Source organism: Zea mays, chromosome 9 (assembly GCF_902167145.1).
Source record: "Zea mays cultivar B73 chromosome 9, Zm-B73-REFERENCE-NAM-5.0, whole genome shotgun sequence".
NCBI lineage: Eukaryota > Viridiplantae > Streptophyta > Magnoliopsida > Poales > Poaceae > Zea > Zea mays.
This window is the reverse complement of record NC_050104.1, coordinates 23,896,557-23,920,840: the sequence shown is the minus strand read 5'-3', so window position 1 is coordinate 23,920,840 and position 24,284 is coordinate 23,896,557. Positions and strand designations below refer to the sequence as shown.

The following is a 24,284-nucleotide window of genomic DNA, read 5'->3' as shown; positions in this document are numbered from 1 at the left end:
CCTTGAAGTGCTATCTTCCCATTTGGTCATAAATAAATGAGTTAAGATTATACCAAAGACGAAGTCTTTTGCTTTCTCCCCCAAAGGTGAAGAGTGGCTTGGAGCGATGGCGAAGGATGAGATACGGAGTGGAAGCCTTTGTCTTTGCCGAAGACTCCAATTCCCTTTCAATATACCTATGACTTGGTTTGAGATAGACTTGAAAACACATTAGTCATAGCATATAAAAGAGATATGATCAAAAGTATATAAATGAGCTATGTGTGCAATCTAGCAAAAGAAGTTGCGTGAATCAAGAATATTGAGCTCATGCCTAAGTTTGGTAAAAGTTTGTTCATCAAGAGGCTTGGTAAAGATATCGGCTAATTGATCTTTAGTGTTGATGTAAGAAATCTCGATATCCCCCTTTTGTTGGTGATCCCTAAGAAAATGATACCGAATGGCTATGTGCTTAGTGCGGCTATGCTCGACGGGATTGTCGGCCATTTTGATTGCACTCTCATTATCACATAGCAAAGGAACTTTGGTTAATTTGTAACCGTAGTCCCGCAGGGTTTGCCTCATCCAAAGTAATTGCGCGCAACAATGACCTGCGGCAATGTACTCGGCTTCGGCGGTTGAAAGAGCGACCGAATTTTGCTTCTTTGAAGCCCAAGACACCAAGGATCTCCCCAAGAACTGGCAAGTCCCTGATGTGCTCTTCCGGTTAATCTTACACTCCGCCCAATCGGCATCCGAATAACCAATTAAATCAAATGTGGATCCCCGAGGGTACCAAAGTCCAAACTTAGGAGTATAAGCCAAATATCTCAAGATTCGTTTTACGGCCGTAAGGTGTGATTCCTTAGGGTCGGCTTGGAATCTTGCACACATGCAAACGGAAAGCATAATGTCCGGTCGAGATGCACATAAATAAAGCAATGAACCAATCATCGACCGGTATACCTTTTGATCGACAGACTTACCTCTCGTGTCGAGGTCGAGATGCCCATTTGTTCCCATGGGAGTCTTGATGGGCTTGGCATCCTTCATTCCAAACTTGCTTAGAATGTCTTGAGTATACTTCGTTTGGCTAATGAAGGTGCCCTCTTGGAGTTGCTTTACTTGGAATCCTAAGAAATACTTCAACTCCCCCATCATAGACATCTCGAATTTCTGTGTCATAATCCTACTAAACTCTTCACATGTAGACTCGTTAGTAGACCCAAATATAATATCATCAACATAAATTTGGCATACAAACAAGTCATTTTCAAGAGTTTTAGTAAAGAGTGTAGGATCGGCTTTTCCGACTTTGAACCCATTGGCAATAAGAAAATCTCTAAGGCATTCATACCATGCTCTTGGGGCTTGCTTGAGCCCATAAAGCGCCTTAAAGAGCTTATAGACATGGTTAGGATACTCACTGTCTTCAAAGCCGGGAGGTTGCTCAACATAGACCTCTTCCTTGATTGGTCCATTGAGGAAGGCACTTTTCACGTCCATTTGATAAAGCTTAAAGCCATGGTAAGTAGCATAGGCTAATAATATGCGAATTGACTCAAGCCTAGCTACGGGTGCATAGGTTTCACCGAAATCCAAACCTTCGACTTGGGAGTATCCCTTGGCCACAAGTCGTGCTTTGTTCCTTGTCACCACACCATGCTCGTCTTGCTTGTTGCGGAAGACCCATTTGGTTCCTACAACATTTTGGTTAGGACGTGGAACCAAGCGCCATACCTCGTTCCTTGTGAAATTGTTGAGCTCCTCTTGCATTGCCATCACCCAATCCGCATCTTGTAGTGCTTCCTATACCCTGTGTGGCTCAATAGAGGAAACAAAAGAGTAATGCTCACAAAAATGTGCAACACGAGATCGAGTGGTTACCCCCTTATGAATGTCGCCGAGAATGGTGTCGACGGGGTGATCTCGTTGTATTGCTTGGTGGACTCTTGGGTGTGGCGGCCTTGGTTCTCCATCCTCCTTGTCTTCATCATTTGCATCTCCCCCTTGATTGTTGCCGTCATTTTGAGGTGGCTCATCTTCTTGGTCTTCTTGTTCAACATCTTGAGTCTCATCCTCAACTTGTGTTGGTGGAGATGTTTGCGTGGAGGAGGATGGTTGATCTTGTGCATGTGGAGGCTCTTCGGATTCCTTAGGACACACATCCCTAATGGACATGTTCCTTAGCGCTATGCATGGAGCCTGTTCTTCACCTATCTCATCAAGATCAACTTGCTCTACTTGAGAGCCGTTAGTCTCATCAAACACAATGTCACAAGAGACTTCAACTAGTCCAGTGGACTTGTTAAAGACTCTATATGCCCTTGTGTTTGAGTCATAACCAAGTAAAAAGCCTTCTACAGTCTTAGGAGCAAATTTAGATTTTCTACCTCTTTTAACAAGAATAAAACATTTGCTAGCAAAGACTCTAAAATAAAAAATATTGGGCTTTTTACCGGTTAGGAGTTCATATGATGTTTTCTTGAGGATTTGGTGAAGATATAACCGGTTGATGGCGTAGCAAGCGGTGTTGACCGCCTCGGCCCAAAACTGATCCGAAGTCTTGTACTCATCAAGCATGGTCCTTGCCATGTCCAATAGAGTTCGATTCTTCCTCTCCACTACACCATTTTGTTGAGGGGTGTAGGGAGAGGAGAACTCATGCTTGATGCCCTCCTCCTCAAGAAAGCCTTCAATTTGAGAGTTCTTGAACTCCGTCCCGTTGTCGCTTCTTATTTTCTTGATCCTTAAGCCGAACTCATTTTGAGCCCGTCTCAAGAATCCCTTTAAGGTCTCTTGGGTTTGAGATTTTTCCTGTAAAAAGAATACCCAAGTGAAGCGAGAATAATCATCCACAATAACTAGACAGTACTTACTCCCGCCGATGCTTATGTAAGCAATCGGGCCGAATAGATCCATGTGGAGTAGCTCAAGCGGCCTGTCGGTCGTCATGATGTTCTTGTGTGGATGTTGGGTTCCAACTTGCTTCCCGGCTTGACATGCGCTACAAATCCTGTCTTTCTCAAAATGAACATTTGTTAATCCTAAAATGTGTTCTCCCTTTAGAAGCTTATGAAGATTCTTCATTCCAACATGGGCTAGTCGGCGGTGCCAGAGCCAACCCATGTTAGTCTTAGCAATTAAGCAAGTGTCGAGTTCAGCTCTATCAAAATCTACTAAGTATAGCTGACCCTCTAACACTCCCTTAAATGCTATTGAATCATCACTTCTTCTAAAGACAGTGACACCTACATCAGTGAATAGACAGTTGTAGCCCATTTGACATAATTGAGATACGGAAAGCAAATTGTAATCTAATGAATCAACAAGAAAAACATTGGAAATAGTATGGTCAGGTGATATAGCAATTTTACCCAATCCTTTGACCAAACCTTGATTTCCATCCCCGAATGTGATAGCTCGTTGGGGATCTTGGTTTTTCTCATATGAGGAGAACATCTTTTTCTCCCCTGTCATGTGGTTTGTGCACCCGCTGTCGAGTATCCAACTTGAGCCCCCGGATGCATAAACCTACAAAACAATTTTAGTTCTTGACTTTAGGTACCCAAACGGTTTTGGGTCCTTTGGCATTAAACACAAGAACTTTGGGTACCCAAACACAAGTCTTGGAACCCTTGTGTTTGCCCCCAACAAACTTGGCAACTACCTTGCCGGATTTGTTAGTAAGCACATAAGAAGCATCAAAAGTTTTAAATGAAATGACATGATCATTTGATGCATTGGGAGCTTTCTTTCTAGGCAACTTGTCACGGGTTGGTTGCCTAGAGCTAGATGTCTCACCCTTATACATAAAAGCATGATTAGGGCCAGAGTGAGACTTCCTAGAATGAATTTTCCTAATTTTGCTCTCAGGATAGCCGGCAGGGTACAAAATGTAGCCCTCGTTATCCTGAGGCATGGGAGCCTTGCCCTTAACAAAGTTAGACAAGTTCTTAGGAGGGGCATTAAGTTTGTCATTGTTTCCCTTTTGGAAGCCAATGTCATCCTTAATGCCAGGGCGTCTCCCATTATAAAGCATGCTACGAGCAAATTTAAATTTCTCATTTTCTAAGTTGTGCTCGGCAATTTTAGCATCTAGTTTAGCTATATGATCATTTTGTTGCTTAATTAAAATCATGTGATCATGAATAGCATCAACATTAATATCTCTACATCTAGTACAAATAGTGACATGCTCAATGGTAGATGTAGAGGGTTTGCAAGAATTAAGTTCAACAATCTTAGCATGTAGTATATCATTCTTATCTCTAAGATCGGAAATTGTAACTTTGCAAACATCAAAATCTTTAGCCTTAGCAATCAAATTATCATTTTCTACTCTAAGACTAGCAAGAGAATCATTCAATTCCTTAATCTTAGCAAGCAAATCATCATTATCATTTCTAAGATCGGGAGCTGAATCAATACAAACATGAGAATCAACCTTAGCAATTAATCTAGCATTTTCATTTCTAAGGTTGTTAATAGTCTCATGGCAAGTGCTTAGCTCACTAGACAATTTTTCACATTTTTCTACCTCTAGAGCATAAGCATTTTTAACCTTAACATGTTTCTTATTTTCCTTGATTAGGAAGTCCTCTTGGGAGTCCAAGAGATCATCCTTTTCATGGATGGCACTAATTAGCTCATTTAATTTTTCTTTTTGTTCCATGTTAAGGTTGGCAAAAAGGATACGCAAATTATCTTCCTCACCACTAGCATTATCATCACTAGACGATTCATATTTAGTGGAGGAGTTGGATTTAACCTTCTTCCTTTTGCCGTCTTTTGCCATGAGGCACTTGTGGCCGACGTTGGGGAAGAGGAGTCCTTTAGTGACGGCGATGTTGGCGGCGTCCTCGTCGTCGGAGGAGTCGCTAGAGCTTTCGTCGGAGTCCCACTCCCGACAAACATGGGCATCGCCGCCCTTCTTCTTGTAGTACCTCTTCTTCTCCTTTCTTCTCCCCTTCTTGTCGTCGCCCCTGTCACTATCACTTGATAATGGACATTTAGCAATAAAGTGACCGGGCTTACCACACTTGTAGCAAACCTTCTTGGAGCGGGACTTGTAGTCTTTCCCTCTCCTTTGCTTGAGGATTTGGCGGAAGCTCTTGATGACGAGCGTCATTTCCTCATTGTCGAGCTTGGAGGCGTCTATAGGTTGTCGATTTGGTGTAGTCTCCTCCTTCTTTTCTTCCGTCGCATTGAATGCGACGGGTTGAGCTTCGGATGTGGATGGATCATCAAGCTCGTTGATCTTCCTTGAGCCTTCGATCATGCACTCAAAACTTACAAAATTCCCGATAACTTCCTCGGGGGTCATTTTAGTATATCTAGGATTACCACGAATTAATTGAACTTGAGTGGGGTTAAGGAAAATGAGAGATCTTAGAATCACCTTAACCATTTCGTGGTCGTCCCACTTTGTGCTCCCGAGGTTGCGCACTTGATTCACCAAAGTCTTGAGCCGGTTGTACATGTGTTGTGGCTCTTCCCCTTTGCGAAGTCGGAACCGACCGAGCTCCCCCTCGATCGTTTCCCGCTTGGTGATTTTGGTGAGCTCATCTCCTTCGTGCGCGGTTTTGAGCACATCCCAAACTTCCTTGGCGCTCTTCAACCCTTGAACTTTGTTATACTCCTCTCTACTTAAAGAGGCGAGGAGTATTGTTGTCGCTTGAGAGTTGAAGTGCTCGATTTGGGCCACCTCATCCTCATCATAGTCTTTATCCCCTACGGATGGTACCTGTGCACCAAACTCAACAACATCTCATATACTTTTGTGGAGTGAGGTTAGATGAAATCGCATTAAATCACTCCACCTAGCATAATCTTCACCATCAAAAGTTGGTGGTTTGCCTAATGGGACGGAAAGTAAAGGTGCATTTTTAGAAATGCGAGGGTAATGTAGGGGGATCTTACTAAACTTCTTACGCTCTTGGCGTTTAGAAGTTATGGAGAGCGCATCGGAGTCGGAGGTCGATGTTGATGAAGTGTCGGTCTCGTAGTAGACCACTTTCCTCATCCTTTTGTGCTTGTCCCCTTTCCGATGTGGCTTGTGGGAGGAAGATCTCTCCTTCTTCTCTTTGTGGTGCGAAGAAGATTTCTTCTCCTTCCCTTTGTTGGAGGAGCTCTTCTTCTTCTCCTTCCTCTTGGTGCGGGACTCTTCCGATGAAGTGCTCCCGTGGCTTGTAGTGGGCTTTTCGCCGGTCTCCATCTCCTTCTTGGCGTGATCTCCCGACATCACTTCGAGCGGTTAGGCTCTAATGAAGCACCGGGCTCCGATACCAATTGATAGTCGCCTAGAGGGGGGGGGGTGAATAGGGCGAAACTGAAATTTACAAATATAAACACAACTACAAGCCGGGTTAGCGTTAGAAATATAAACGAGTCCGCGAGAGAGGGTGGAAAACAAATCGCAAGCAAATAAAGAGTGTGACACGCGGATTTGTTTTACCGAGGTTCGGTTCTCGCAAACCTACTCCCCGTTGAGGAGGCCACAAAGGCCGGGTCTCTTTCAACCCCTTCCCTCTCTCAAACGGTCCCTCGGACCGAGTGAGCTTCTCTTCTCAAATCACTTGAGAATCAAACTTCCCGCAAGGGCCACCACACAATTGGTGCCTCTTGCCTCAATTACAAGTGAGTGTTTGATCACAAGAAAGAATCAAGAAAGAAGAAAGCAATCCAAGCGCAAGAGCTCGAAAGAACACAAGCAAATCTCTCTCTCTAGTCACTAGGGCGTTGTGTGGAATATGGAGAGGATTTGATCTCTTTGGTGTGTCTAGAATTGAATGCTAGAGCTCTTGTAGTAGTTGAGAAGTAGAGAACTTGGATGCCATGAATGGTGGGGTGGTTGGGGTATTTATAGCCCCAACCACCAAACTTGACCGTTGGCTGGGCTGTCTGTTCGATGGCGCACCGGACAGTCCGGTGCACACCGGACAGTCCGGTGCCTCCGCCACGTCACCAGTGCCGTTGGAAATCGACCGTTGGAGTTCTGACTTCTGGGCCCGCCTTGATGTCCGGTGGCGCACCGGACATGTACTGTAGAGTGTCCGGTGCGCCAGCATGGGCGTGCTTGACCTCTGCGCGCGCTGGCGCGCAATTAATGCGCTGCAGGTAGCCGTTGGCGCCTGAAGTAGCCGTTTCTCCGCAGATGCACCGGACAGTCCGGTGCACACCGGACAGTCCGGTGAATTATAGCGGAGCGGCTGGAGTGAAAATCCGAGGCTGGCGAGTTCCTAAAGCCGCCCTTCCTTGGAGCACCGGACAGTCCGGTGCACACCGGACAGTCCGGTGAATTATAGCGGAGTGGCCTCTGGAAATTCCCGAAGGTGACGAGTTTGAAACCTGAGTCCTCTGGTGCACCGGACATGTCCGGTGGCACACCGGACAGTCCGGTGTGCCAGACCAGAGGTGCCTTCGGTTGCCCCTTTGCTCTTTTGTTGAACCCAACGCTTGGTCTTTTTATTGGCTAAGTGTGAACCTTTAGCACCTGTATAACTTATACACTAGAACAAACTAGTTAGTCCAATTATTTGTGTTGGGCAATTCAACCACCAAAATTATTTAGGAACTAGGTGTAAGCCTAATTCCCTTTCAGTAAGCAACAATAAAGTTAATTTTTAACTGAACATTCACACAAATGGTATGCGAAGAAGCCTTATGTGTTTCCTCTTTTATCATTCTCTGACTCAAGTTTTCTGGGATGATCTATAGAAGATTCAGAGCAATGAGCTTAAAGCAATGGATGACTTTTTTCCAAATGGTTCCATCGCTCATTGCCAACATGGTGGACAATAGGGTGCTTCTCAAGGATAAACTACTGAGACGAGGGCATGAAGCCAAGAACACCATTCATACCTATGATAGTTTCCTACTAGGGGCTGCTTTTATCCTCAAGGTAACTTTGCTCCAGTGCTATGCTTGTTCCATTCTGCTTTTGCTGTACCGGGACTAAATATTTACGGATGTATTCTGGTGTCTGACAGTCCTATGTTCTCTGAGTTCTGACTCGAGTCTTTGTGTTTTGATGCTTTGTGTGAGGTATTGGAACAAGAAAAACCGGTCTGATGAACTCAATTGGTTTGCTTCCACAAGAACAAGATTCTAGGGAGAGCCAGAAAACAAGGTCAACAAAAAAGACGCAAGCGCAAATTGGTCTGCTTTCGCCAACCTGAAACTTTGGCGTACGGTTGGAACAGAACATCGTAAGGTACTAGTACTTCAACCTTGTCTCTCATTCTCTATGGCAAGGTTCTTTGTTCAGAACTACAAAAACTCCATTGGTTCTACTTCCAAATATAGGCATTTTTTGTATTTAAAAGGCGAAAGAATAGTTGTATTGTCGAATGCCGCTATACCGTTCTGTACTTCCACAACAGCTCAAGCGGTAGAATCCAGGAAAGCAGTCTAATATCTATCGGGGACACTGTCACGCACTCGTGTGCCAGTTCTCTAGTGAGTTGGGGATTTATTTCGTGTATGCATTTGGAACCTGTAAAATATCCATGAACCTGAATTGGAACCAAGTCTCGATGGGATGATTTGAATTTTGACTGGTCTCTCAAAACATGATAGCTTAGCTCCGTGACACTGGACTCAAAATCATTAAATCTTACATCCTCCGTTCCAACATATATTTCGTTTTTTATTATAGTTTGTATGTATACATTTATTATCATACATTTAAATATGGACATGGACCAAAAAAAATACTAGAAAAACTACTCGACCCATCTTAAAATAATAGTCGTTTTAGCTCTTTATTTTTATTATGTCTATATTTAAATAGATGAAAATGAACGTATATACATATATATAAAACACATATATAAACTTGTTAATTAACTAAAACTAATTTTAATTTAGAACGAGAAGAAGTATCAAAAGACCAGTTAATTTGACATCGGCTCGCATCCCCCCGTTCACCCACCACGGCCACGCAGCGCCGCACGAATCTCGGCGCGGTCCGCGCCTGCATCTTCTCCCTCGTTATCCGCTGGGTCACTCGCTCGTCGCTCCCAAGTCCCACCAAGCTGTCCCCCGACCACTCCGCCGCCCGCTCCAATGGCGGCGCCGGCCAGCTCCTCATGCTTCCACCCACGCGCGACCGCCAGCCCGCCGTCTTCTCTCAGGTCGGTCGCTTCCTCCCTGCTTCTCCGACCCTTCGCACCCTAAACCCTACCCACACTGAGGCTCCGGCTTCTCTGTTTCCCCCCACCTCTTGCAGCGTCGGCACCAAGGTCTTCGTCGGGCTCAGGGCGCAGACCAAGCTCGGTGAGATTCAACCAAAACCTGCTGAAATCTGTGGTGGACTCGTCTTCTGTGCTTGATTTTGGTTTTCGGATTGAGCAGGTTCGTCGGAGTCGTCATGCCCGAATGTCAGCGCTGGGTTCCACACTGCGGTCAACCGGAGAATCTCTCTCAGGTGAGTGTGCGTAGATCCTTAATTGTCACCTGTGCTTGTGTAGACCTTTGCTTGTTGCCTAGGTGTATGTCTGCGCTTACGTTTACCATGTTAATCTTAGTCTCATGGGTTTTGGCACTTACATGGATGCTGTATGCTTGCTGAGCCGAGCTGAGACTAGATTGCTCACTGTATTATATAGGTTGTGGTGATCAATCCAGTATTGTTGATGGATACTGAAACAGATGAGTTTTTTTGTTTCCAAACTAAGATGTTGACATCATGAATGCTTCTATCAGATTGTCAGTTCACGGTTCGAAGAAATTACTCGTTATGTCTCTTCTGATAGTAGTGGGTATTCTAGGTAGCAATATAGCATTTGAGGTAGCAAAAAAAACTTGGAATGATCCTGATGCGGTTTGTTGGGCACATTTCTCATCTCAGTATTCTGCAAATATACCCATGACAGGTTGTCCAAAAAGAAGGCGACCAGAGCCCGCATCTCGATGATGCCTATTGGTACTCCACGTGTGCCTTACCGAACACCTGGTGAAGGAACCTGGCAATGGCTTGACATATGGAACGCTCTGGTAAGACCCAACAACACTGATTATATGCTTCCTTGGGTTGACACAACTTTGTTCTCTTGCTGTGCATGGATAAGTAATTTGAACTGTCCATGTGCAGTACCGTGAGCGGATTATCTTCATTGGGGACAATATAGATGAAGAATTCAGCAACCAAGTGTTGGCAAGCATGCTCTATCTTGACAGCATTGATAATTCCAAAAAGATAATGCTATACATTAATGGACCAGGAGGAGATGTAAGGACCTCAGAATACTATCGTTGTACATATGCTGGTCTCCTTTTATTTCAATGTTATACTTTTTTTTAAAAAAAAAGAGCCCATGATTCTCTGACCTAGTGACCTTTTACCTAGTACCTACTATCATCATCAAGACTTCGAAAAATTGAAGTGGTTGCCCAAAAACATTAATTTTGAATAGTTGATTTTGCATATTTTAGAGATCCTGTTTTGATGCTTTGAAATATTCATATAAGAACATCTCCAAGAAACGACTCAAAGGCTCCCCAAAACCTTGTTTATATGCAAAACCCAGTTTTTATTACTCCAACAGAACCCCATTCGCCGCCCGCAAATTTCCGCGTCCCGGAAAAGAGGCTGGGCGTCCCGCAGATATGCGCAAGTAGACTTCTCTCCCAATCACAAGTGTGCGGATCTTGTTTCTGTGCGGCGGTCAAGTCCTGTGCGACATGTAACACAGTTAAAAGTGCCAACGACATGCATGAAATGAATGGACCAGCAATTTAGGCAAAATGGGCCTGCGATTTTTAAAATTTGGCCCAGTTTTGTTTTCAGTTTTTTATTTTGAGGGAACTGCTGCAGTACCACCTTGTTTCACCCCCTGCAAACGTTTCTTTATGTCCCCCATAATCAGTTTTTGGGGAAAATTTTTGCATCTTCTTTTGGAGTTGCTCTAAGTAACAAAAACTCCATGGCAATCAGGTGGCCCTAAGATACTTATGTTACATTTCGAACCCTAAACTTACGCTGGTGTTGCAGCTTACTCCGTGTATGGCACTATATGATACCATGCTAAGTCTAAAAAGTCCTATTGGCACTCACTGCTTGGGCTTTGCATTCAACCTGGCAGGATTCATCCTTGCAGCCGGTGAAAAGGTATTACCGATTACTACTTAGTATTGCCTCTTCATGTGGCTTTAGTACGCTCAAGCATAATAATGTCTATTTCTGTTGTTCTGTATTGTTAAGGGTTCACGCACTGGTATGCCTCTATGCCGGATTTCACTCCAATCACCTGCCGGAGCAGCTCGAGGACAGGTCCGTAGACTTAGCTGTTTGATACACAGATTGCATACATTCTACGCTCTTGATTTATCGGACCTTTCTGCGCAGGCTGACGATATAGAAAACGAAGCAAACGAGCTTATCCGCATCAAGAACTATCTCTATGGCAAGCTCGCGGGGCACACAGGCCATTCTGTCGAGAAGGTAAAGAGTTTCTGATCGCATGATCTTCTTCCTCTCGTCCCGTTTTGGTGGATAAATGATCTGCTCTAGTCTGTGGTATCTTCTCTCATGGTGAAGTCCCGTAGAGGATCACACATTAGAAATTTCTCCACACCTGTCCTTCGTTAACTTCCGTTCAAGCACCCATTTGTGATTTGTCGTCAAACATTTACTTCTTTAATTTGCAGATCCATGAGGACCTGTCTAGGGTGAAGCGCTTCGACGCCGAAGGGGCTCTCGAGTACGGGATCATCGACCGTATTGTCAGGCCGTCTAGGATCAAGAAAGAGGGCTCCACTGCTCAAAGGAGGGACATGCGGAATCTGGGACTTGGCTAATAATAGACGATCGAAATCCTGTTGTATCAGAATTTTTTGTGCAAGGGATGCGCTTATTATGGGAGAGCGAGCGATGCACTGTTCCAAGCTCTACGCCGGCGTAGGTGTTTTGTTGTGTCAGCTGTGCTTTTGCTAACTGTCAGCACTACTATTATAATATATTTGCTGGGATTGTTGATGAGCACGGCAAAGAAAAAGACCAGAGATGCGAGGGCACTGGCCTCTAGGCGTCTCGTCTCTTGGACAACTCTTGTACCAATCAATCAACCAGGTGCCCATGCTCTGGATGGGGACTACAGTTATATGCAGGGCTACCACTACGCTTTTTTTATATGTTTATTATGTTTGGTGTATCTTCATATCAGTGTGACAGCAGGCTGTTGGCGTCCGGGAGAAGAGGTAGAGCAGCAGCCGCTGGGCTGGTGCCTGCTGGTGGTGACCTGCCACCTTACATTTACAACGTGCCGAATGTTTCTTGATCGAAGAAGAAACCGATGCTCCAGAAAGGATGCGGGTTGCGGGAGGAGGCGAAAGGAATATAATGCTAGCAGCCTACGACCGTGAAAGTGCAGTGCAGATGCATCAGCACGCTGCACTCGCCACTCGGCCCTGTCTTGACACGGTTTGGACTCGCAAATTAAGATGCTGCTGCGTATGCTACTACTGCTGACGAAACAGAAGAAAATGTGCGCAACAACTCCAGAAGTGACAGTCCAACGGACATGGTACCCACCGAACTGGTATAATTGCGGACCACCGTCTTTTCCTGTGTCTAGACATGCATGAACTCATTCCGGTGTACATTATCGCTCCAAATTTGATGGTTCCTGTCAGTGTAGCACTCTAAATTAGAAGTCGTTATGGCCTTTTTAGGTATATAGATTTTAGATTTTACTACGTGTATCTAGACATATATATATATAATAGATATCTAGGTGCAATTATAGTTTAGAATGGATAGAGTAACTAAGACTATCTTCAGCAGACTCCCTATCCAATTTCTTATAACACTTTCTATTTTAAACTCCTCTATGCAAACAGTGTTATACACGTCCACATATACAGTGTTGGTGGAGTTGGCCTAAGGGCGTGTTTGGTTGAGGAGCTGAGGGGAATGGGAACTCTATTTTTTTAATTCTTATATTTTAAATGTTTGGTTTCCAACGGAGTAGTGGAGGAGAGCAGAGAGTGGCTACTGGAGTCTATATATGGCAAATATTTAGGATGCTCTCGCTCCACCAAAACGACCGGACGCGAGCGTTCTCCTCTACTCCACACTCATATGGCTCTCCTACCAAATAATGAACGGGAGCGGCTCCGCTCTATTTTACTCTTCAACCAAACAAAAAACAGAGCAATTCTGTTCTGCTTGCTAAATACAGAATGAAATGACTTAATTTCTTAGAAACCGGAATGGAGCCACTCCATCCCAGTTCGTTGGCTTCCCAACACTAGGGACGTCTGTTTTGCAATAAAACACAAACTAGAGTTTTGAATCAATGGTATTATCACTACCGGAATCCGAGGCTTTGCCGAGTGTTGTATTCTTTGCCGAGTGCCTTTTGTCGGGCACTCGGCAAAGAAGGCTTTGCCGAGTGCCGCACTCAGTAAAGTTAGGCGCTCGGCAAAGAGCCCCTTTACCGAGTGCTGAACACTCGGCACAGGACAGCACTCGGCAAAGCCAAGTTTGCCGAGTGTCAAACACTCGGCAAAGGGGGCTCTCGGCAAAGGGCCGTCAGCGGCCGTCCCAAAGCTGACGGCCGTCAGTCTTTGCCGAGAGCCAACGGCTGGCACTCGGCAAAGAGGCTTCTTTGCCGAGTGCCACATAGTAGACACTCGGCAAAGCACTCTTTGCCGAGTGTCATCTCTAGACACTCGGCAAAGTATATTTTCATTTTTTTTAATTTTGTCTCCCAAACTTTTTGTGGTATGTTCCTACACTATGTAGACCTACATGTATTATTTGTGGACAAATATAACATAGTTTCAATCGTTAGTAGATTTAGTTCGTTTATTTGAATTTCTTCGGAAAATTCAAATTTGAACTGCAGGTCACTCAAAACTTGGAAAATCGTGCATGAAAAAATGATATTCATGTTACTTAGCATAAGTTACGACCGATTGCAGAAGCGTACCGGAAACTTCGAGCAACATGCTCACTAAACATGGCCGTGAACTTGACATCCACATGTTTAAAAATTGTATAAAACACAAACAAAGTCAGAAAATCATGAAACTTGTCCACATGTCATGATATCATATGTACAGGCTGTGATAAAAATTTTAGAATGTTTGGAGAAAGTTGTGAGACACTATGTGTAGAAACCTAAGAGGACTACACATGAAATCATAGAGTTTCAATGTGGATCTCTTAGGTTTCTACACATAATGTCTCACAACTTTCTCCAAACATTCTCAATTTTTTATCACAGCCTCTACATATGATATCATGACACGTGGACAAGTTTCATAATTTTCTGACTTTGTTTGTGTTTTATACAATTTTTAAACAACAGGATGCCAAGTTCACGGCCATGTTTAGTGAGCATGTTTCTCGAAGTTTCCGGTACGCTTCTGAAATCGGTCGTAATTTATGCTAAATAGCATGTATATTATGTTTGCACACATGGTTTTTCAAGTTTCGAGTGACGTGCAGTTCAAATGTGAATTTTCCGAAGAAATTCAAATAAACGAACTAAATCTACTAGCTATAGAAAACACTTTTTTAATTGTCCCAAAATGGTATATGTAGGTCTACATAGTGTAGGAACATACCACAAAAAGTTTGGTTGGGAAAATAAAAAAAATAAAAATGTACTTTGCCGAGTGCCCACAGAAGACACTCGGCAAAGAATTCTTTGCCGAGTGTGAACTGGGTGGCACTCGGAAAAGTATAAGGAAATAATCTTTGCCGAGTGTCCCCAGGGCGACACTCGGCAAAGAGGACTTTGCCGAGTGTCGGATCGCGGACACTCGGCAAAGTATATTTTTAAATTTTAAAAAAATCTTTGTCGAGTGCCGGATCGCGGGCACTCGTCAAAGAAGCGACACTTTACCGTCCGCAGCCTCTCCTTCTCCTCTTTCACTCTCACTCAACACACTCACCGCCGCCGCCTCCCCAACCGGTCTCACCCACCGCCGGCGACATGCCTCCCCGCGCCCGTTGCCACTGCCGCCGCGCCTCCCTGCGCCTGTTGCCGCTGCCGCCGCGCCTCCCTGCGCCCGGCCACCGCCGCGCCCACCACCGCCCAGCCTCCCCGCGCTCGTTGCCGCAGCCGCGCCTCCCCGTCCGGCCACGTCGCCGTCTCCCCACGCCCCGCCTCCCCGTCCGGCCACCATCGCCGCCGGGACCGCCCCGACCCGCGCGGCCCAACCGCTGCCCCCACGCGACCACCACCACCCGCGCGACCACCACCACCGCCACGGCGCCGCCTCTCCATTAGGTATGAATTTGTTCATGATTTATTTTTGTATTTATTACGTGTCACTTTGTATTTATTATTGATTAGATGTAGGATGTAAATAATGGAATCATGTAAATTTATGAATGATAGGATGTAAATAATATAAATTATGTAAATCTGTGCATGTTTATTTATAGGATGTAAATAATGATAGGATGTAAATTAAATTTGCAGTATATATTTTGTGGATGTCGGCCATCGTGCTGCTAGTTTTATTTGCAGGTTATGTAAACATCCCCGTACAGGGGAGGTGCTGCCGAATTTTTTACATGTTATATTAAACTATAGTCGGTTATAAATGTTATATATAGGATGGAGGACCGTGAGTGGATGTACACGGGCCGTAGAGGAAGGAACGATGTCACCATTGCATGGATTAGAAAGACCGATGATTTCGTAGAACGGACATATGGCGAAGCTGCTAAAGGAGTGAGTCTAGTCCCATGCCAGTGCAGCAAATGTGACAACCGGAAAAGAAAACCAAAGAAGACCATGGTAGAACATATTTGGAAGAATGGATTTACGCCGGGCTATACTCGGTGGATATTTCATGGTGAAGCGCATCGTACGAGAGAGGAGGTGCTGAGACAACGTGTCGAGGATTATGACGCGGATGCGGGGGTAGCGGATATGTTGAACGACTATCAGGAGGCACAGTACATGGGAGGATGTATGGATGACGAGCCAGAGCCGACTGCAAAGGCGTTCTACGACATGTTCGACGCGGCACAGAAGCCCCTTCACGACCAGACAAAGGTTTCTCAACTGGATGCCATTGGGCGTGTAATGGCGTTCAAGTCGCAGTACAACATGAGTAGAGACGCATTCGATGGCTTGTTGACGGTTATTGGGAGTCTGCTTCCGGATGATCACGTTCTGCCAAAGAGCATGTACGAGGCACAGAAACTACTTCGTGCACTTAAGATGACGTATGAGCAGATTCATGCTTGTCCGAAGGGCTGCGTGCTATTTAGGAAAGAATATGCGGAGGCAAAGTACTGTCCCAAGTGTAATTCATCTAGGTTTATGGAGGTAGACTCTGGTGATGGACAGAAGAGGTAGCTCAACATCCCCTTGACAATCCTACGACACCTTCCGTTTATACTGAGGATCCAGCGTCTTTACATGACAGAGGAATTCGCGAAACAGATGACATGGCACAAAAATGGAAAACGATACAATCCTGACAAGATGGTGCACGCATCAGATGGTAAAGCATGGAAACACTTTGATGACATTCACCGTGAGAAAGCCGAAGAGGCTCGTAATGTACGTGTTGCGTTGGCCACAGATGGGTTGAATACCTATGGAATGAGCGCTGCCCCGTACACATGTTGGCCCGTGTTTGTTATCCCAATAAATCTCCCCCTGGTGTGTGCTTTCAAAGGCAGAATATATTCGTGTCGTTGATAATTCCCAGACACCCGGGGAACAAAATGGGCGTGTACATGGAGCCTTTGATCGACAAATTGGTACGTGCCTGGGAGGAAGGGGTATGGACGTATGACCGAGCTACGAAGACAAACTTTAGAATGCGTGTTTGGTACCAGTACTCCATGCATGACTTACCGGCGTATGGGCTATTCTGTGCCTGGTGTGTTCACGGTAAGTTCCCATGCCCAGTTTGCAAGGAAGCTCTCAGGTTCATTTGGTTGAAAAAGGGTGGCAAATATTCGTCCTTCGATAAACATCGACAATTTCTTCCTGCTGACCATCCATTCGCCTAGACATCAAGAACTTTACGAAAGGTGTCGTAGTGACAGACCGCCCACCTGCAACGACGACTGGTGCTGAAATTCGTCAACAGATAGATGGGCTCGTGGCCAATACAGAAGGTGGTTTTGTGGGATATGGTGAGCAGCATATGTGGACACATAAGTCTGGCTTGACTCGGCTCCCCTATTATGACGACCTGCTCCTTCCACACAACATTGACGTGATGCACACTGAAAAGAATGTTGCCGAGGCACTATGGGCAACAATTATGGACATTCCTGATAAGTCAAAGGATAAAGTGAAGGCAAGAGTGGATCTGGCAGCGTTATGTGATAGACCAAAACTAGAGATGAAGCCGCCAAGTGGCGGAAAGACGTGGAGAAGGCCTAAGGCCGATTTCGTCCTAAGCAGGGCCTAGAGGAAGGAAGTACTTCAATGGATCAAGATGTTGATGTTCCCTGATGGGTATGCATCTAACCTGAGTAGGGGGGTGAACTTATCTACTATGCGAGTCTTAGGGATGAAGAGTCATGACTTCCACATATGGATTGAACGGATTCTTCTGCGATGGTTCGAGGCTATGTCCCTAAGCATGTCTGGCTAGCGCTTTCAGAGTTGAGCTATTTCTTCCATCAGCTTTGTGCAAAAGAGCTATCTCGGACCGTTGTTGCAGACTTGGAAAGATTGGCCCCCGTGTTACTGTGTAAGCTTGAGAAGATATTTCCACCCGACTTCTTCAATCCAATGCAGCATTTGATTCTTCATCTCCCCTATGAGGCACGAATGGGGGGCCCCGTGCAGGGACGTTGGTGCTATCCAATCGAGAGATGTCTAAAGACTATTCAAAAGAAATGTAGAAATAAATGCAAAATCGAGGCTTCCATTGCAGAGGCATACATTCTAGAGGAGGTCTCAAACTTCACAACAACTTATTATGGTGACAAACTGCCGAGCGTGCATAATCCACCCCCTAGTTACAATGATGGCGACAATGAATCGAACCTTAGCATATTTCGAGGCCAACTCGGAAGCGCAAGTGGCTCGACCACCAAGACCCTGACACATGAAGAGTGGCGGCATATCATGCTATACGTATTGACCAACCTTAAATAGGTGACGCCATACATGGAACAATTTCTTCATGAATTCTAGCGTCGATTAAGGGATCCCACTCCACAGGAATATGACGCTCTTCTTAGAAAGGGTGCGAGAAATGGGTTGCCCGATTTCATTTCCTGGTTCAAACGTAAGGTACGTGCTTAGTTTGTAAAAGAGATACGTCTTTGAACTCAATTTAGCGTCTTTTAACTTGCGAATACTTGCAGGGCCAAAGAGATCCGTCTATGAGTGCCGAGTTGAGACAAGTAGCCAACGACTTTGCTTATAGGGTCAAGAAATATTCTGGGTATGACGTCAATGGATACCGTTTTCGCACAACACACTACGACAAAAGTCATCCCAATCGGAAAACAACGTGTTCTGGAGTCTTTACGCCGGGCCTTGACAATGTCGATTATTTTAGACGAATTAAAGAAATATATGAGCTCAATTTTTATGGTTCCAAACCTCTTACTCTAGTGATATTCAAATGTCATTGGTTTGACCCTCAAGTGACGAGACAGACACATTCTAATCTTGGGATAGTCGAAATTCGACAAGATTCCACCTTAGCAGGAGACGATGTCTATATCGTGGCCCAACAGGCCACACAAGTGTATTATCTCCCATATGCATGTCAAACGAAAGAACATCTTAAGGGTTGGGATGTTGTGTATAAGGTATCGCCGCACGGGAGGTTACCTGTTCCTAACGATAAAGATTACAACTTAGACCCGGACACATATGATGGAGAGTTCTTCCAAGAAGATGGGCTAGAAGGGCGATTTGAGATAGACTTAACTGAAGCTATCGGAATGGACGTAGATATTGAAATGGTTGTAGAAGAGGAGGATGATGAGGTGCAAAATGATAATGACTTAGTAATCCTTGAAGGCAATGATGAGGTTGCGTCTTCCGATGGTGTTGAGATTGAAATGCTTGATAGTGATGATGAGAGTTATGATCCGGCTAACCCCGACACATATGAAGATTATTTTTAATCGATGTAATGCTATATGACTTTTTATTTCGCACCTGTTTTTAAATACATCTTTTTATATGTGCTTATTTGTTTACTCTTAATTGCAGGTTGTTGGACAAATATGGTGAGCGGTTTCCTGAGGAGGAGGAGGGGGAGGAGGAGTAGGACGGCGGACGATGCAGAGCAGGCAGCGCAGCAGGACGAGGCAGAGCAGGCAGCGCAGCAGCAGGCGGCGCCTCAGGACGACAACGACCAGCAGCAGGACGACGACGACCAGCAGCAGGACGCCTCAGGTTCAGGCGGCTCTAGTTCGAGGAGCATCTACCTGCGAGGCCCCGCGAGTCTCCCGCCGCGTCCCATACTTCGGGACAGACGACCGCTGATTCGGCCGGAAGGGGAGAGGTATGTAACTTTATGTTCTTCATTCTTGTTCATATTATGTGTTCAAAATCATAATATAAACTAATACTTTTTATTTATCACTTGGACAGGTCTTGGACGGTTTTGGATTATGTTGGGGGTCATCGTCGCCCCCCCAACAACATCCCCGGCCTGCTGTGCAGGGAACACTTCCCCGAACTTGTGGAGTACGCCGGAGTGACGGGCCCAGCCTTCACCTTCGACCACTACGCCGTCGCCCCCGATGCAGTAGACCGGGACGACAGGGAATTCAATAACAAGGCGGAGCGGGTGAAGCAAGAGCTGTGGGTAAGTCTTAGTATAATGTAAAATATATCGCATTCGTTGCAAATTCTTGAAATAATGTATGGATACATCGTTTTTGTATGCAGGATTTCTTCAGATGCGATGCTGGATACGAGGCTAGGGCGGATGTGGTGGCCACCACGAGTTGTAAGAAGGTCGTTGTGGACATGCACTATGAGGCCCGCATCCAGGCCATCATCACCTACCACGGCTCCGTCCTTGGGGAGAAGGTGACCAAACCTCAAGCCCGAACCATGTCGTTGACCAGGGAGCAGTACCTGCAGGTAAAGTCATGCATGTTTGGTACCAGTACTCAATGCATGAATTTTATTTTATCTTCTGATATGCACTTTATGTGTTTACTTTGCAGGTGATTCCACATTGGTGCGCCGCACATCCTCTGTGCTGGGAGCAGATGGTGGATAGGTGGTGTTCGGCTGAGTGGGATGAGGCGCACACAGCTAGCCGGGAACGGCGTTTGATGATGCAAGGCCCCTCCCACCACCAAGGCAGCCGGAGCCTGGGCCAATATGCCGAAGCATGGGTACGCCACCTTTTTTATTTAGATATATAGCACTAAGTTAGATATTATTTCTAACTATCTCGTTGGTTTTCGTTGCAGTCGGCGTCACATGGTGGCAGGCCTTGCTCCACCTTCTCGGCCTATGCTATGGCCCATAAGGGTAAGGCGACGTCCGACGTCACCTACAACCCGGATGATGGGCCCGAGGCCTACACCAACCCCGCCGTCTACAGCCGCCTCCATGACTACACTGCCATGGCGCAGGAGGTCCATGGCCTAGACTATGATCCGAGCACCGAGCCGATCGACCCCGATGTGCTCATGAGGGTCGGAGGAGGCAAGAGACATGGGCGGTACTGGATTGCCGACGGGGCAATCGACTCGTCCTCCACTCCCACTCTGTCTCAGGTGAGAGCAAGGAGCACGGGCTCGAGTCCAGCCATTCAACCTCGGCACGACAGCTCACAACATCGCATACAACAACTCGAGGTTAGTGCTTCTGTAACTCGTCCTTCCTTGAGTTATATACCTATTCTTTGAGTTACTATAACGTTGGCTTGTAATATTACATACCCAACTAGAAGAAGAAAGGAGGGAACGTCACGAGATGGAGGCGAGGATGATGGCGGAGCGGGAGGCAGAGCGTCGGGCAGATCATCAGAGGATGGCGGAGATGTTCCAGTACATGCAGAGCCTTGGCGCCGCACAGGGCATCGCTCCACCACCTCCATTGTTCCCTCCAGTTGACCCTGCTCTCTTCCACACTCCTGTGAGTATCAAAATTGTAGTTAGATGTTTGTAATGCATCTGGTATAACACATGCAATCTCTTCTCTGTGCAGGGCCAATCTGGAGCGGCATCCAACAACCCTCCGGAAGGGTTCAGCCCAACGCAGCCCCGGTTAAACCGCCCACCTCCATGAGTGTTGTGTTTTCATTGTTTTAGACTTCAGAACTTATGTATAGCACTTATATCTGTGTTTGAGACTTATGTGAGACCTTGCGACGTTTGAGACTTATGTTTGTGTTTGATACTTGTGTTGAACACTTATGTTTGTGATGGATATTTATGTTTGTGGTGACGGTTTTATGTTTGTGTTGGTTATTTATGTCTGTGATGATATCTGTGATGTATATATGTGATATATATGTGATATCTTCTGTTTGTGTGGATGGAATACAAAAAACAAATAAAAAAGGTATATACTGGCCACTTTGCCGAGTGTAACACTCGGCAAAGAGGAGCTTTGCCGAGTGTCAGGGTCATAACACTCCATATTAGTGTTTATTATGTTTATTATGTTTATCAGAGGGCAAAGGTATATACAAAAAAGCTTTTCCAGGCTTTTTTATATGTTTATTATGTTTGGTGTATCTTCATATCAGTGTGACAGCAGGCTGTTGGCGTCCGGGAGAAGAGGTAGAGCAGCAGCCGCTGGGCTGGTGCCTGCTGGTGGTGACCTGCCACCTTACATTTACAACGTGCCGAATGTTTCTTGATCGAAGAAGAAATCGATGCTCCGGAAAGGATGCAGGTTGCGGGGGGCGAAAGGAATATAGGATGTGTTTGGTTGGCTGGCCCAATCCACAATCAGGCCCGTTTGGTAAAGTGTAGATTTGTTTGGTTGCCTGGTCCAGCTCGGTAGCCTGGCTGAGTACAAACGTGAGGTTTCCAGGTTCCCAGTGCGGCCTGGCCCGACTTTGGTTAGGGTTCGCCTCAACTGACGACTTCTCTCTCGCCTCTCTCGTCGCTCGCAGACGACGGCTAGGGTTTGCCGCAGCCGCGGCTCTCGCCTCTCTCTCGTTTCTCTCAGCCGCAGCCGACGACGCTAGGGTTTGCCGCAGCTGCTGCTCTCACCTCTCTCTCTTCTGCTCTCTCTTCTGAACTGCTTAGGTGGTCCGCCATCACCACTAGGCTGCCCGGGCGGACGGACAACGAGATCAAGAACGTCTCACACACACACCTCAAGAAGCGTGTGGATCCCGCCAAGCAGGAGCAGCAGCAGCACGGCACGACGCCGACGGCTGGCGTCGGCAAGAAGCACAGGCCCGCGACGGCAGCGAAGCGCGGGGGCGGTGGAGCCAGGAAGGCGACGGCCGACGCCGACGGCGTCGTCGTACCGGCCCCGACCACCGCTGCGCCGGCGTCGCCCGAACGGTCGGCGGCCTCGTCGTTGGTGACCGAGTCATCCATGACGGAGCAGGAGCACGGCAACACGGGGAGCTCGCTCGCGTTCCCCAAGGAGGAGAGCTTCACCACCTCCTTCTCGGACGCCGAGGAGTTCCAGTTCGACGATAGCTTCTGGTCCGAGACGCTGTCGATGCCGCTGGACAGCCTCGACGACGCCGTCCCCATGGAGCCCTCCGACGACGCGTTCGACGACGTCGACGTGGCTGTCGCCTCCTCCTCGTCCATCGGCGCCGACGGCGACCTGGACTACTGGCTCAGAGTGTTCATGGAGTCCGGCAACGCGCACCCAGAACTGCTGCAGATTTAGACCGCTCGCGCGAGAATTTTCGGCTCCTAATTGATTCATGGTTCTTTTTTTCTCTCTCTCTGCACGTCTTGCATCGGAGGGGACAAGGACTACAGCAGCTGATTAACAGAGAAGGAAATCAGGCAGAAACAACGCGACACGCCGTTGCAACTTGGATCGATATTGTTTGCCTTCTTGTTGTATAGATACTAGAATCCATCCAAGCCTATGGCGGACCACCTAGATTCGCTAATACCTCATACACAGGCCAGTTTTTACCTCATACTCCTCTATTTCTAAGTACATATCTGCTTATTTGTACAGTCTTGATTTCCTGTTGTGTTTAGTTGTTGGCCTGATTGTGTGTAGTTAAGTACATATCTGTTTTTTTTGTTTCCTGATTGTGTTTAGTTGTAAAATAGTGTGCTTCTTTTTCTGTTTGCATCCAGATATCTTGTGTTTTTTGTTCCATTACTTCGTGCAGCACCCTTGTTTTGCATTGGAACCTCCAATCAAATAATTGATGGTACTCACTGATGTCAAAATTCACTAGTTTTCATTGTAAGATAACTACTATTCATAAGTAGTCAGTTATATATGTTTGTTTTTTACAACTATTCATATGTGCATCCATGAGAATCATAAGGCCAGATGGATGAAAATTCGACAAGACAACTAAGCTACATAATAACATGTTCATTCATATAAAAGATTTTTTGCTTAACACAATTATATAAAAAATGTATATGTTACATCCATCTACCTGAATCCTCCCATGCCAGATTCCCTTGATCCTAGCTAAGTATTGGTAATCTCTATGAATTGTACTAGTATGACCAGAAACATATTGCCATGTGATTTTACTCTCATGACTTCCTTCTCTTTTCTTCTGTTTAAGTTGTTACCATGGTTCATACAAATCTGAGGCAGTTTCCTTTCTCCTATATCTTCTCTTTTCTTCTCTTTTCTTGTAGCAGTTTTATTGTCATCAGGAGGTATTTTAATGAGAAGAATTACTAGCAGTCTTTGCGCCATTAAGTCAGTTTTTGTTTCTGTTTAATGAGAAGAATTATTCGGATGTCAGTTTCTGTTTACTAGCAGTTCTAACCTCCAGGAAGGCCTGAATTGTCCTTCATCTGAACTAGAAGTGCCACGTTCCATCATATTCGTTGTCAGGTCCTTCAAACGATGTGGCGCTTGGTCCAGTGTTGTCCTCACGGTGTTTATCATATTTTAAGTTGCTACTATAGTTTCTGTTTAATTACAATCATAGTTTCTATTTAATTACAATCATAGTTTCTGTTTAATAGTTTCTGTTTTTTATTATCCATATTTTAAGTTGCTACTACAGTCCATATGATTGTAATTCAAATGATTGTAATTAGTTCAATGAGAAAAATTACTAGCATGAGGATCTGTTTAATTTAGATTATTGTAAATCATATTTAGATGATTGCAATTAGTTCATTTTATGGGTCAAAATCATATTTTTAGTTCAAATCTGTTGTAATTTGTTTAATAGCGCTTAACATTTTGAAA

At 45.6% G+C, this 24,284-nt stretch overlaps 2 protein-coding genes across 2 annotated transcripts; one reads left to right on the top strand and one right to left on the bottom strand.

Moving 5' to 3' along the window:
• The first annotated feature begins 9,016 nt into the window (after window positions 1-9,016).
• Window positions 9,017-12,008, top strand: LOC100125655 (uncharacterized). The gene is given in 9 exon segments (NM_001112586.1): window positions 9,017-9,116; window positions 9,212-9,258; window positions 9,337-9,409; window positions 9,858-9,978; window positions 10,076-10,213; window positions 10,976-11,092; window positions 11,186-11,254; window positions 11,330-11,425; window positions 11,632-12,008. Coding segments are annotated over 9 exon segments (879 nt in total). The 5' UTR covers window positions 9,017-9,048; the 3' UTR covers window positions 11,782-12,008.
• A 9,955-nt stretch (window positions 12,009-21,963) lies between these two features.
• Window positions 21,964-23,218, bottom strand: LOC100279666 (uncharacterized). Its single transcript, NM_001373980.1, has one exon. It carries the CDS (start codon window positions 22,682-22,684, stop codon window positions 22,079-22,081), a length of 606 nt encoding a protein of 201 aa, NP_001360909.1. The 5' UTR covers window positions 22,685-23,218; the 3' UTR covers window positions 21,964-22,078.
• Window positions 23,219-24,284: the final 1,066 nt, after the last annotated feature.

Bases quoted from the DNA above. Each gene is read 5' to 3' on its own strand.
- LOC100279666 (NM_001373980.1), bottom strand. From the start codon at position 22,684: ATGGACGAGGAGGAGGCGACAGCCACGTCGACGTCGTCGAACGCGTCG.